Genomic DNA, 13,523 nt, shown 5'->3' on the forward strand with positions numbered 1-13,523 from the left:
ATCATATTTAGCAATTCATGAGAACATTTAAAGTAATGTCATATAACACCTGACTGGCAAAAGACTGTTAAAAAAGTGTACACCACATGAATAGTACAAATGGTTGATTAAGTAATTCAAAGCAGAAGAAATGGCTCTCCTCACCTCTTTAGATCCAGCGTAGTGCCAGCGTATCCTGCTTGGACCGTCCTCATGTAGTATTTCCCCCACCTCCAGCTCATACGAGGTGTTATTGGTCAGCATGTAGAACGGAGTAAACGTCACCAGACGGGTCAAATTAAAACTACTCATCTGTATACTCACTCCAACCTGTAAAAAGTGAAAAAAAAAAGTTTCTACACTCCAATAATAACAACATTGATATCAGCAGGGATGACTGACTGTTTGGGATGACATTCTGTGTATACAAAAACATATTGGGCAGGAATTTCTATAGATGTATGACGTATGACGTATGATGTATGATGTATGTATCTATAGATGTGTGAGTGCTGGTAAGAATTCTGCAGATATTTTTTTATCGAGTGTGCCACCGGAGTTAGCACAATGCAGATATTTTTAAACGTGGACATTTCAGAAAACCCAAAGTCAGCTTAGAAATAATTAAAAAAGTAAAAAAAAAATGCATTATTATTCATTTCATCATTAGCAGGAGCAGTCATACCAGGAATGCAATGTTTTTGTCTGGGCATGTGATGCAGCCGTAACTTCCCACTGTGTCCAAAGAGAAAGCATCCGACCACGAGCTGGAAGACACGCTCAGCTGCAGCTGCAAAAAAATAATGAAGCCGCGTTTGGTAAAACACACTAATGGCACGAACACACCAAAAGCGTCTGGAGCTACAGAGGTAACTGACTTTGTATGGAGGAGCTGGTGACAGAAGAGACAAAAGCGATTTTGGGTGACAAGAGGCGATTAAAGCTTTAGTGTCTTCTGCTGTGTTCGCAGGGTAACAATTGTTAGGCTAATCTCAAAGAAAATCAATAACATTGTTCAAAATGTATGCTTTTGTAAGGCGCGCTTATGTAAGGCTACTGCAGATCAGATATACCCAATTCCAATTTATGCTTAGATCCGAATTTTTCAACTGCATACTTACATCTATTCTGCCAATGACCCTAATCAGATCATGCCTGTTTACAGAGTTTTAGATGGTGAAATGGCCAGCAAGCAGTGTAAAATGGTGTCCTGGAAATCTCAGCAAAAATGTCTGCTCACTGTCAGATTGCTCCAAGGGGCGATGTCAACGAGAAATCTATAGTGCAAGGTCTACAAAGCTTGTGATCCACACGAAGTTAGGCATGAGCACATCAGGCAGGCAACATGCAGAAGTCAGTAATCTACTCAACCAGCGTTCCTCCGACGTTAATTAGAGTCTTCCACGGGATTCAGCCACCGTGCAAACTCAGGGAATAATATTGGCCTGGGAGAGGACATGTGTGTAGACTATGTGAGAGGACAGGTTGAACCATTGTAAGTATTTTTTCATCATTTAGAGACACAGATTCTATCTGGCTGCTCCACGCTTCCACCCTCCGTTAACAGGTGTGAAAAATTGTCTTGACTTGCGGATTGCATTGATCAGAATAACCAATGCGACCATTTACACTATAGAAACGTTCACAATCTGTATCTGATCTGAAAAGTTCAGAATGAATGTGTTTTTTTCTGCTTACACTTTTGTCATATAGATTTGTCATACAGATGTGTCATATTTGAGCAAAAAAATCAGGTATACTTAGAGTGCCTGGTGTAAAAGGGTCCTAAGTGACAAAATGAACAACAGACTTTTTATGTACTAAATCACATATTTGGTGACAAAGACTGTATGCTATGTTACACTGGTCTACTAATAATGAACTTTTATGACATCTTCACCCACATCAAGACAATGGCTTACTTTATTTTTGCTGAAGAAGTTCTTTTTTTTGAAGGAAAAAAGAATGACATCTCTAAAGTCTGCTGGGTGCTTGACATGGACGTCTTCGGCCTTGTATTGGAGCACCCTGGATTGCGAGAGAGACAGTGACAGTTAGTTTACTAGCACTGCAACTCCTGGGCTTTTTCAGCAATATCCTCAGTCAGTCAGTGAGTCAGTCAGTCAGTCAGTGAGTCAGTGAGTCAGTGAGTCAGTGAGTAAGTGAGTCAGTCAGTCAGTCAGTGAGTCAGTGAGTCAGTGAGTCAGTGAGTAAGTGAGTCAGTCAGTCAGTGAGTGAGTGAGTGAGTGAGTGAGTGAGTGAGTGAGTGAGTGAGTGAGTGAGTGAGTGAGTGAGTGAGTGAGTGAGTGAGTGAGTGAGTGAGTGAGTGTGTGTGTGTGTGTGTGTGTGTGTGTGTATTATGTACTGTACCTGGAGGTCTTGTTGATAATCCAGTAGGGGCTGAAGAAAGAGAGTGTCAGACATCTGCTGCTCTTTGACGCGTGAACTTGTAGCTCAACCACCATGTTTTCTTCCGTCTGACTGATCAGGGACACGGACAGCAGTTCCTCCTTCTCTACCGCGCGCTCCTCGATCGTCATTCGGCCGCTCCAGTTTCGTCCGTGGTAGTTTAGCAACATAAGCTCCACGATTTCACCAGTGGCTTGACAGTTTAGAATGTCAGACATGCCACCCTCTGGTACTTCATGGAACTGTGCTGAGCCCTAAAAAGACAGAAAAAAATGGGAGTAACTATTTTGTTACTTCTTTTGCTTAATGTCAATGACTGAATTTGAATATGCCATGTCAAGCATCCAGTAGTTTGACAGGATTTTTTTGGCCTCTCATGGTGTGCGATCCCAGATAAATGTGTATCTTATCCCAGATAAACTACGTACATTCATCTGGCGAGAGTCAGGTTACTAAATCAAGCGGACCCTGATTAAATTGTCAATGTATAATGAAACCTGTGACATTCAGACATTCATGCTCACAAACTTAAAAAAAACCCACAAAGAAAACCTACCTCCAGCAAATACTGCATAGTGTAGGGCAGGAGGTTGCGAATAGTGACTGCTGGATGCAGGTGAATGATGTAGGCAGGGTCCCAGTCTTCCCCGCCTTGCTTAGCAATGAAGGAGAGGTCGTCAGGCACTGCCACCACTTTTACAACCAACGGCAGGAAGTTAGTATCGCTAGCTGGTGGGCACCGCAGAACCGACTGCACCTCGGAGCTTGTGTGAACGTTCTCTTTCCATGAGATGCATGTAGACGAGGGCTGGTACTGACCCTCTAAACTCCCAACAGGAAGCAGAAAAAGTTGAGACCTGCAAAATAAACCATAGTTTATTATATATTATTAAACAAATAAAGTGGTTCTTAACTGGAATATGTAATCTTGGGATCCACAATTTTCAATGGTCATTACACTGTGACCCATTTTGTGGTTGGGCCATCACAAACTGTTTTGTGTCATTTGCAAACATGTAGATAAAACTACAGTTAACACTTCTATTTGGTCTTCATAGATGTATGGTGGGTTCTTTCTTGCATGTTTTTAGTCGTTTTGTAGTTGTTTTTTTCATGAGCTCACCTGTAGGACTCCAGGGTGACGTGCAGCTCTTTCTCCGGAGGAACCACACCCACGTTGAGCAGGACCGCGTTGGATGGACAGAATTTTAGAATGGCAAAGGGGACACTAAAGTGGTTTTTGATCTAACAAGAGAGAAAATGGCAGACATTATAATGCTAGAATGCTGGCCACCTGATTCTGAATCATTTCAGAACACAAAATGTTTTTTCTTAAGTGTATTTTAGTCATATTGATTATCTATGCAACACATTTGTACACATGCATTCATTTCCCGTACTATCCTTCTGCTCCTCCTAGTTGAAAGTCTGCCTAAAATATACACTAAATGATGAGACTTAACAGCCATACCAGTGCAAATACATACTGTCAGGAACCAATTTATGGAATTGTTACATCATTCTAAATCATGTATACTGTAGCAATCCTCTTTCATCACTATTTACTGCACTGAGGTCTGAGCTGGCCTAGCCTCGCGAGCCATCCTACGTACTTCCGCCAAAGGATAGGCTCCACTACTGTAGTCTGGCCGTGCTTCTCTGTGGAGTGCTTGCAGCAGTAGAATTTTGATTGCAACGCCCCCCCAGAAAACAGCCAATAATCGAATACGCCCCCCACGTGGGGACGAAAGGGGGAGAACGCTCGTGACAATGACGTACACATCTGCGCCAGAGCCATTGGTCTGCGCTATGTTGTTGTTGAGTAACTGCCAGCGATTGGGTGAGAGGTGTCCAATAATTTCAAACTATAATTGAGTGCAAACTTCCTGCTTTCTACAATCGCTTCAGAGCAAACAAATGCCAGACCATGAATACGAAATGAAATGGTAGTATTATGGGATGGTCAGGACCAGGCTAGAGCTGGCCCAGACCCGGGGTAGACTCTAAGGCAGGGATGGGCAACTAGAGGCCCTGGGGCCCACCTTCTTACTCAATGTGGGATTCCAACCTAAAACCCTCTGATCTAAATACCAACGCCCTAACCATTAGGCCAGCAGCAAAAACAACACCCTCACCTGTAGAGGCGACCTCACTGTGATGATTTTGTTTCCATGTTTGGCGTCAACCTGCAAGACCACCGACACAACCTCTGTTCCTCTGACATTGAAAAGCTGTCTGCCTGGTTTGTTTATGTCGATGTTACAAATCTCACTGTAACCTGTGGGAACTGAGAAAACACACACACTTTATCCTTGCATACACATTAACCTCTGTGTTACTCTATATAATATACGGTAATATAATATAATATAATATAATATAATATAATATAATATAATATAATATAATATAATATAAACAAAGTCATTATTATTATTATTATTATTATTATTATTATTATTATTATTATTAATTACCAACCTATACTCAAGAGGCAGCTCTCTTGTCGTTGGATGGCAGAGAAGCCGGAGTAGGTCAAGTCCAGACATTGGTCTACAGCCACTTCCTGTAGCTTGCCGGGCCCAGATTTGTCCACAATACGCAACTGACTGTTGTGTTGGATGACCAACGGAAGACCCAAAGAGTTCTGAATAGTGAATGGAGCCTTCTCCTTTAGCGTGTGGTCAAAGGATGGTGCCGCGCCCTCTGAAAATACCTGAAATGAAAGAAGACAAATGAAGAGTTCCAATGCAAAGCCTTCTAAGAGGCCACTACAAAAATCTGTAAAATAATAATAAAAATAATAATAATAATAATAATAATAATAATTTCTAAATAGTATTTTCCCTATCGAAATTTCACTTCCTGGTCTATGTATAATGGTTGGGGCCTTATGTCTACATGCTTTACTGACCTGTGTGGTCCCGTTCATTTGTTTTTTGATTATTAGTTGGGTGCCTTCTGTGTGTGTTTTTGAATACATACTAACTAATTTCGCTTTTGGGGAAAAATAAATCGACTTCGACTTGACTTTCTGAAAAATAAAACACCTTGGCAAGGCTCTGAAACACAGCCAGCGTGGATCTCGAAATGGTGATGTTCATCGAGTCCTTGGAGGTGATGGTGATGGCAGTCTGAGGGTCTGAAAAGACTACAGAGTCATCACCTTGCAGCGGGGTCCTATCACGTGTAGGATTGGTCTTCATCTATAAAGCAATCAAAATAAAGCAATCTATCAGACTTATTTATAATATAGTCCATTTATCAGAACTATACAGTTGACTCAAATGTCAAAGGGAAAAAAGTCAGCGAGTCACCAAAAAGCATAGATGTCACATTGATGACACATGATCCATTTAGAAGAGGAAGTTTATGGGTAAGCGTTTAAGGCGTTAAACTTGTGGCCCAAAGGTTGTCTGTTCGACTCCCGACCCGTCAGGTTAGTGGGGGGGAGTAATTAACCAGTGCTCTACCCCATCCTCCTCCATGACTGAGGTACCCTGAGCATGGTACTGTCCCACCGCACTGCTCCCTCGGGGCGCCCATTGGGGGCTGCCCCCTTGCACGGGTGAGGAATAAATGCAATTTCGTTGTGTGCAGTGTGTAGGGAACACTTGTGTACTGTGGAGTGCTGTGTCACAATGACCATGGGAGTTGGAGTTTCCCAGTTGGGTTTTCACTTTCGCTTTCACTTTACCTCCAAGCTGAGCTTCCATTTCTGTTTGCCGTCATCTACTCTCTCAATAAGTGGTTCCCACACAGCAATGATTTCATTGTAGTAATTAACCTGTAATGTAAATAACAATAACAAATGATGAAGGCATTGTTGCATCAGCACTCTCGTCTCGCACAATTTCTGGTACCAAGCAAAATTAAGAATAGCAATAGTTGAAACGTTCTAAACGTGAAAGAATTCCCTCCATATACCATATACCATGTTCAGATTGATGATGTAACAGCATAACATTTTTTGTGATGTCTGTTTTTTCAATTTAACATATTGCCCAGTTTGTACATTTATCCCAGTGGCACAACACAAGTGGTCCAACTCGATACATACTGAAGTGGGGTACAAATCCATGAAGTGAAGTGAGGTAAAAATGCATTTCTTTTTTTTTTTGCCCATGTTGATAGTTTAAGGGAGTATGACTCGTTCAAGTTGTCAACAACTAATCGCTATAAAAATAATTGCGTATTGAATCGTAGCTCAAAGACCGTGATACAAATTAAATAGTGAGTTGAGTGTATCCTTACAGCCCTACACATAACTGACATCCTTACCTCCAGCGTCAGGGCAGAGTTTAGGTGGAGCCTCGAGCTCCAGTCGTGGGCCTCCAGAGCGAGAGAGGACTCCGCCAGTAGCAGAGGCAGCGTTTGGTGCCCTAGCCCGGACTCCAGTGTCAGCTGCACCACTTTCACCCGAAACCGGAAGTTCTCGTCGCCTGGACGACGGCAGTTTTCCGTGGGATCGCTGAAGTCCTCGGTCACCTCCTCGGCGTCGCCCACCCCGAGAAACCAGTAGGGGCAGCTGCCGACGTCCCTCACGTGCCACAGGGTGCTCAAGTCAGACCCAGTCAACTCTTCCTCACCTTTCTGGTGTTGCTGTTGCTCGAGTGGCAACTTCGGAGTCATGGCAGCCGTTATGGTCAGCAGTGTGTTTATGATAACTGGCGAGATCTAGGACACGTATTTGAAATTTGAATCAAATAGAACATCCATGGGGACAGCTTACTTTACGACACATGACGTAGAAGGAGAGTCGCTATGTATAAGAAACATGAAGATGTACGTAGTTGACATGTGTGATTGTGTGATTTTGAATTGTGATTTATGTATATTTATGTTCTTTAATATTATGACATATCAAACATTACCTTCATTACAATTTCTTCTATATCTACAGAGACATGGATAGGTCCACTGACGTCCATCTTCCCCTCCAGCATCACTGAGCAAGGCTGTACCACCTTTTGATAGTATATGTATTATGAGTAGGCAAAAAAATTGAAGATTTAACAAAAATAAATATAACATTTTCAATTTACATTGCACAATACAATACCGTACTTGCGGCACCTGAAACTCTATAACATTAATGGCTGCTTTATGAAACACATCTTCTGATGCTGAAATGTATGATTTTAGTCACAAACTCTACTCACAAACACTACTTATCACCACCATCAAATTCTAAGTATTCATTATGGGTAAATTGCACGTCTCATACATGAAAAGGTGAATCTTTTCCATGTCTGCCATTTTTAGCTGCAAATCTTTTTGTACTTTGGTCATACTAGTAAATATTATGTTATCATTTAATACATAGTTTTTTGTGAGAGCCCGCACACCTCGAAGGTTTCTTCTTCAGCAGGTGCAGCTTTTCAGGGTACTTCAGTCTTCAGTTCACACAAGGAAGAGTGCGACACTGCTTCTTCACGGTTCACCACTTTTTAATTTATTTTTTTTAAAAAGTGGTGAACCGTGAAGAAGCAGTGTCACGCTCTTCCTTGTGTGAACTGAAGATCATTTAATACATATTCATGAATATATCAAATTTGGCCAGAGGCAGCGCAGTTTCAATGAGCCGCAGAGTTGCAATACCTACTCTGGTCACCATCCTAGACAGTGCACCTGTAAAGCTGTGCCAAGCTTGGAATTTCAGGCAGAACCAAGATTGAATTGCACTGATCAAAATTCACCAAGGCATAAGGGACAACATAGGTGTGATTTTTGCAATACTTGAGAGAAGATAAAAGGTTGACTTTAATGCCAACATATCTGTCTATGTTATCCGACAATATCATTATCTTTCATCATATTGAAGATGCATCAATTTTGTGATCAACTGTCTGTACCGTAGAAACAGTCTTGTTTTCTTCATGGTGTATAAAGGGGCAAGCAAGTAGTTGAAATTTCCTAATGATGGTTGACAAAGTCAGTAACTTCTCGTCGCTCTTAAGGAGACAGTCACACTGGAATGATGCCACGAACGAAGGAGCTTGGACGCATGCTTGATTTGCCACAAACACAATCTCTGGGTCCACCACAACTACGTGCACACTGGTACTGTGTTTAGTCACTGTGGGAAAAACAACAAACAAAATCACAACATTTCAATTCAGCTTATAATTTATATGTTGTCAATGGCCTCGATTGTGCAACACTTTACATTTCAAATTCATATTTCATAGTTAAATAGTTCTGTAGAGTTTACATTGCACTATAATTTCAATCCAAATTGTGAAGTGTTTACATTTTGATGCTGCCCAAATTTCCATGACCGAGTGGGATTTAAGCCAAGTAAAGGTACTTCTTCTGAATTACAATCTTTCCACATCTGCTCTGAAGACCATTGTGTCAGACATGTTCCAACTGATATGGACTCGGACATAAATCATCTTTACACTGCTCGATTAAAGTGCTTGGGTCCTAATAAACTGTAACGTACTCCTTAGGCCCGCCGGCGACCACATCTGCACTAATAGCCTACACCCTACTCACCTAGACGAAGTAGCATTGTACTCACCTGGGGGGCTGTGTGAAAGACCGGAGGTATCTGAGGTCTGTTTCAACTGAGGTGGTTGTGCAGCCCTGTTGTCCACTTGAGTAGGGGGTGAGGCTGCCTTGGGCATGGCTTGGATGAAGAAGTCTGCCACAGCTAACAGAAACTCAACACTAGCACAGAGATAGAGATTTTGTGACACAAGCACAACATCTCTCTCTGTTGTGTTGTCGGAGTATTTCACATCTATCATGGACGCCATGTTCTCTTCATTTTGTCTCCCCAGAATTCTATCAAAAGAGAAACGACAACATTTTAAACTTTAATTATATTAGTACATTTAAGAACTAGAAAAGTGCTCCGAGATCACATACCTCCGCCAAGGTATGGAATAATTAGATAGCCTAATGGACAAAAATAATCACTTTGCCAATATGAACGACTATATTCCTGTCAGAACTTTCAAAATGACACATTCATGTCAGTTCAGTCATTTGCAAAATCTACCTGCTTTGAAACTGAAGCTTGTGATCACGCGCAGATAGAGCCTAATTAATGAAGGGAATGTAATGATTTTGACCAACAAAACTGAAACAACTACAGAAAGGTAAGGCCTCTTTTTTTTGCCTACGATGGTATATGCATCATTCTCATGGGCCACTGGTTAGTCTTGGCGCTGTCGGTTGAAGCGGCATTTGCTTCCCCGCATTCCTCAAATCACTATTCACCGCTGTTAATCAGTCCACGGGCATTGCTGTCGGAATTTGTGGTCTATCTCGCAACTGGGCTTGATTTTAAATTTAGTGAAGGGGGTGTTTGACCAGCATTGTGAACTTACACAGCCACAAATTCCATATTTTTGGCGATGGTACCCAATTAATTCGACATTGTCAACCAAAATGATCTGCGGTGGTCACTGTCCATCTCGCAATTCACTTCCACTTCACACATATTTTAGGCAACGGTAATTAATTTTACATGATTGTTTAACTTCAACGAGGGTGTAGCCTAGGCTATAGGCTGCCTGCTGATGAGCAACTTTTTAGGTTGATAGCACTGGTGTGGGAGCTGGCGTCAAAGGAGACAGTCCCACCCTGTTCCTTACTGTTTAGAATGGTGCAGGCTCACCCGTGTGGAATATTTGCTGGTGCTCGGCCATTATGCATGCTGTCGGACTTTCTGATCCCTGTCCATCTCGCAAACAACTTGGGGTTATCTTTAAATGTAGCGAAGGGGATGTAATGAATTTTACCAGCATTTTGAACGTAGGCCTAGAGTCATAAATTATTTTGGCAACGGTAGCCTAATTAATTCGACAGGATTGTGAACCTAAGTTTGCCTGGTTAACACCAGACCTAATCACAAGTGAGATTAGGTCTGGGGAGTTGCCTATTGTAAATTCCGTATGGGGCCGGAATACTTGGCTATTATGACACACTGCCCTGCTCTCTGATTGGGCAGAGAAACTGTTAAGGTCGGAATGCTTGGCCATTATGACACAGATCCCATGATCTTGTACGTTATGAGTCATCCTCGCCATACTGTCTTTCAGATCGAAACGATTGTGTACAAGCGGATTCCAAAAAAGTTGGGACACTTGGTATTTTATGAATAAAATCAAAATGCTGGCATTTTCAAAACATTCAATCCATGCATAAGATGCACAATGGCACAAGGTCAACATAGGAGCAGTTAAAATGAGGCAAAAGCATTGTTTTGAGGGAAATATGTGGTCATTTAAAATTTGACCCATGCAACAAATCTCAAAAAAGTTGGGACAGGGCCAAAAAATGTTGTAATAGTTGGATAATTCTAAAAATAACACAAGGAGGAATATTTTGAAAGGAAATATATTGACTGCCAACATGAATGCACAAATAAAATACCACCACAGAGAGGTTGTGGCACTCAGTAGCGAAGATTTTGAGGGACTAATTACTGATCTATTAAACAGAAAGATTGAATTATCAAAATTGCAGGCATATAAGGCCTATTTCTGTAATGTAGAGTTCTGTAAAATCATTGCACGAGTTATGAGATCATGACATACCCATCGTCAATAAGCAAACTATGACACTCCAACAATGACAGCTGTTGAAAAAATGACCATAAACACAACACTTGATTAAGGCACATGATGCAGACATTAAACAGTGTTGCAAGTGGCAAAGCTCATTTTAGGTGGACATAGGAGACATGTGAAACTGTCCTCTGATTACAGAATGGAAAATATTTCATTCTTTTTTTAAAATCATGGAGTCATGCACCCTCCAGGTTATGAAGAAAATGAATACTTCAGCTTGATTTAGTGGTCAGTCTGAAAGACAGCATATATGATGGTAAAGGGGTGCAGAGATGCCTTGGTTATGGTCTTCTTACTCATGTAGAGCATTAAAATGAGGGCTGAATGATATATTCAGACTTTAAACAGCATACATAGCTACCAAGGCATTATATTTTGGAGCACAGCCTTTAGATATTGCCCCACAATGATGGCAAATTTCAATCTCTACTATGTTCCAACAGTGTGGTTCCATCATAAGAGTAAACAGGTGACAAAATTGTTTTCTTGCAGTCAGGATATGCCACATATTAAGCATAACAAGAAGGTAAACAAGTCGAAGAACACACCTATCATTTGAGCTGCTGAAATCATGTCTCGCATATCAAAATGTCTATTTTTTAAATAAAATCATGCCATCAGTCAAAGTATTTAAATGTTAAGTCCCCTCCCTTGTGTTGTATTTAGTCTTATCCAACATAAAAAGCATTTTATTGGCCCTGTCCCAACTTTTTTGGAATTTGTTGCAAGGGTGAAATTTTAAATGATCACATAATTACCCCAAAACAATCATTCTGCTTGGCTTTAACAACTGATATGTTGTCTATACACAATGCTCTACCTTATTGACATATTGAATGTTTTGAAAATGCCAGCATTTTGATTTTATTCGCAAAATACCAAGTGTCCCAACTTTTTTGGAATCCGCTTTGTAGAACTAAAGGCAGAATGGGAGTTCCCAGGCTAAACCTAAGTCACAGTCCACAACAACATTGTGAACGTACGATCACATATTCCATATTTTTTGACAACGTAATTAATTCGACAGCATTGTGAACCTAAACGATATGCGGGGGTGGTCACTGTCCTTCTCGCAACAGCAATGATAACATAGTAAGGCCACACATCACAAATTGAATAATTTTGGTAGCGGTGGTAGGCCTAATTCATTTGATAGGACTGATTACTGCCTGCCGATGAAGGCTGCCTGCAGATGAACTTTTTAGGTGAAATGCACTTGGTGTTGGAGCTGGCGGCGAAGGAGAGAGTCTCTCCCCTGTTCCTTGCTGAGAAAGACGCAGGCACGCCTCTGCTCAGTGCTCACCGTGCGCACCTTGTGGCAGGCAGTGGAATAGCAGCGAACTAACAAACAAACACAGACAACACACACACAAAATCAGGCGATCACATAACCTCCTGGCGGAGGTAATGAGGACATGTTCGGAAGCATACATTATGTGCACGGCAACTAGTGTCCTGGTGGAACCTTGCAATGACTAGGGCTGTGACATGGAAAAAACAGGCTATGCAGGGTTAGTGCACAAGAGTGGGTTTATTTTTTATGAACGAAAACTGTCAAGGAAGAGAAAGGGCTTGAAGGTTGAAAAAGTTGTAGTCCTGTAGCCTCTGATCGCTTGTTACACCATTGGTTTTTTAACTTACAGTAAGCCTTAGGTACAGAATGTTTTTTGTTTTTTTTATCCTTCCGAGTGCTATTGTCCACTGCCCATCTGAAATAGGTTTCCTTAATTCAGGCATAATATGAAGGGGAGGCTATGCTCACTGAGAAAACCGAATCAAACGGAGAAATTAAGCCTTTAATTACAGGACTGCTATTCATGGAGGTGTAAAATGTGTGTTGTTCTGCCAACTGATTAAGAGATGTCGAGAGTCCGGCCTGTCGGAAAGTTTCGCATGACGCACAGCTTCAGCCTAATATCACATGTTATTTATGGCTTCCTGGTTCAGAATACATGAACAATAGAAAATGTAATTCTTCCTTTCGCCACATTGTGGCAGCACCATTCAATGTCAATGTGCAAACCCGTCTATGGTGTTATGTCAATACTCCACTTTCCATAACTCATTGTGTGTGGTAGACATGTGCAATGCGCATCGGTTAAAAGACTAACTTACCTAGATGTAGCTCTTTCTCCAGTGCTCCGATGATCATACAACGTGCAGTTTTTAAGGACAGCCGATGTTGCAAGACTACCATCTGAGAGCACTTTTCCCTCGGTACTGATTTCATGTAGGGTAAATTCTCCAAAAGGATGGTCCTTCATTTGTCCTGATACCTTTGTGCATTGACAAAAAAACAAAAACAAATCAAGTCTCCATGCAAGTTTAGCCCCGGCACTTCACCACTATTAAACCAAACACTGACCTTTTGAGAGTTGCTGCCCAATAATATCAGCCCCAGTGAGTTGATATTAAAGCTGAATTTCAAGGTTTCCACTGGATCCTCAAGCAGTTCTGCAGTTTCTGTTTGTTTGATTGTTTGAGCCAAGTTCAGATCTTGGGAAGCATTAAGAAAGCAAAATGTTACCAAGCAACACTTTGCTCTTCTGG

At 41.4% G+C, this 13,523-nt stretch overlaps 1 protein-coding gene across 2 annotated transcripts in view; it reads right to left on the reverse strand.

Moving 5' to 3' along the window:
* vps13c (vacuolar protein sorting 13 homolog C) overlaps positions 1-13,523 on the reverse strand; it is a 127,051-nt gene that overhangs the window by 31,363 nt on the left and 82,165 nt on the right. For both annotated transcript variants that reach the window (XM_063188627.1, XM_063188628.1), the window contains exons 48-63: positions 13,339-13,469; positions 13,089-13,249; positions 8,915-9,180; positions 8,244-8,467; positions 7,263-7,355; positions 6,670-7,065; positions 6,086-6,175; positions 5,439-5,594; positions 4,870-5,104; positions 4,524-4,675; positions 3,512-3,633; positions 2,945-3,245; positions 2,350-2,642; positions 1,902-2,007; positions 665-769; positions 145-309 (exon numbers count right to left, since the gene is read on the reverse strand). In XM_063188627.1, coding sequence (XP_063044697.1) covers positions 145-309; positions 665-769; positions 1,902-2,007; positions 2,350-2,642; positions 2,945-3,245; positions 3,512-3,633; positions 4,524-4,675; positions 4,870-5,104; positions 5,439-5,594; positions 6,086-6,175; positions 6,670-7,065; positions 7,263-7,355; positions 8,244-8,467; positions 8,915-9,180; positions 13,089-13,249; positions 13,339-13,469 — 2,996 coding nt within the window. The remainder of the gene's footprint in view (positions 1-144; positions 310-664; positions 770-1,901; positions 2,008-2,349; positions 2,643-2,944; positions 3,246-3,511; positions 3,634-4,523; positions 4,676-4,869; positions 5,105-5,438; positions 5,595-6,085; positions 6,176-6,669; positions 7,066-7,262; positions 7,356-8,243; positions 8,468-8,914; positions 9,181-13,088; positions 13,250-13,338; positions 13,470-13,523) is intronic.

The sequence above is a fragment of the Engraulis encrasicolus genome, chromosome 22 (genome assembly GCF_034702125.1).
Source record: "Engraulis encrasicolus isolate BLACKSEA-1 chromosome 22, IST_EnEncr_1.0, whole genome shotgun sequence".
Classification (NCBI taxonomy): Eukaryota; Metazoa; Chordata; class Actinopteri; order Clupeiformes; family Engraulidae; genus Engraulis; species Engraulis encrasicolus.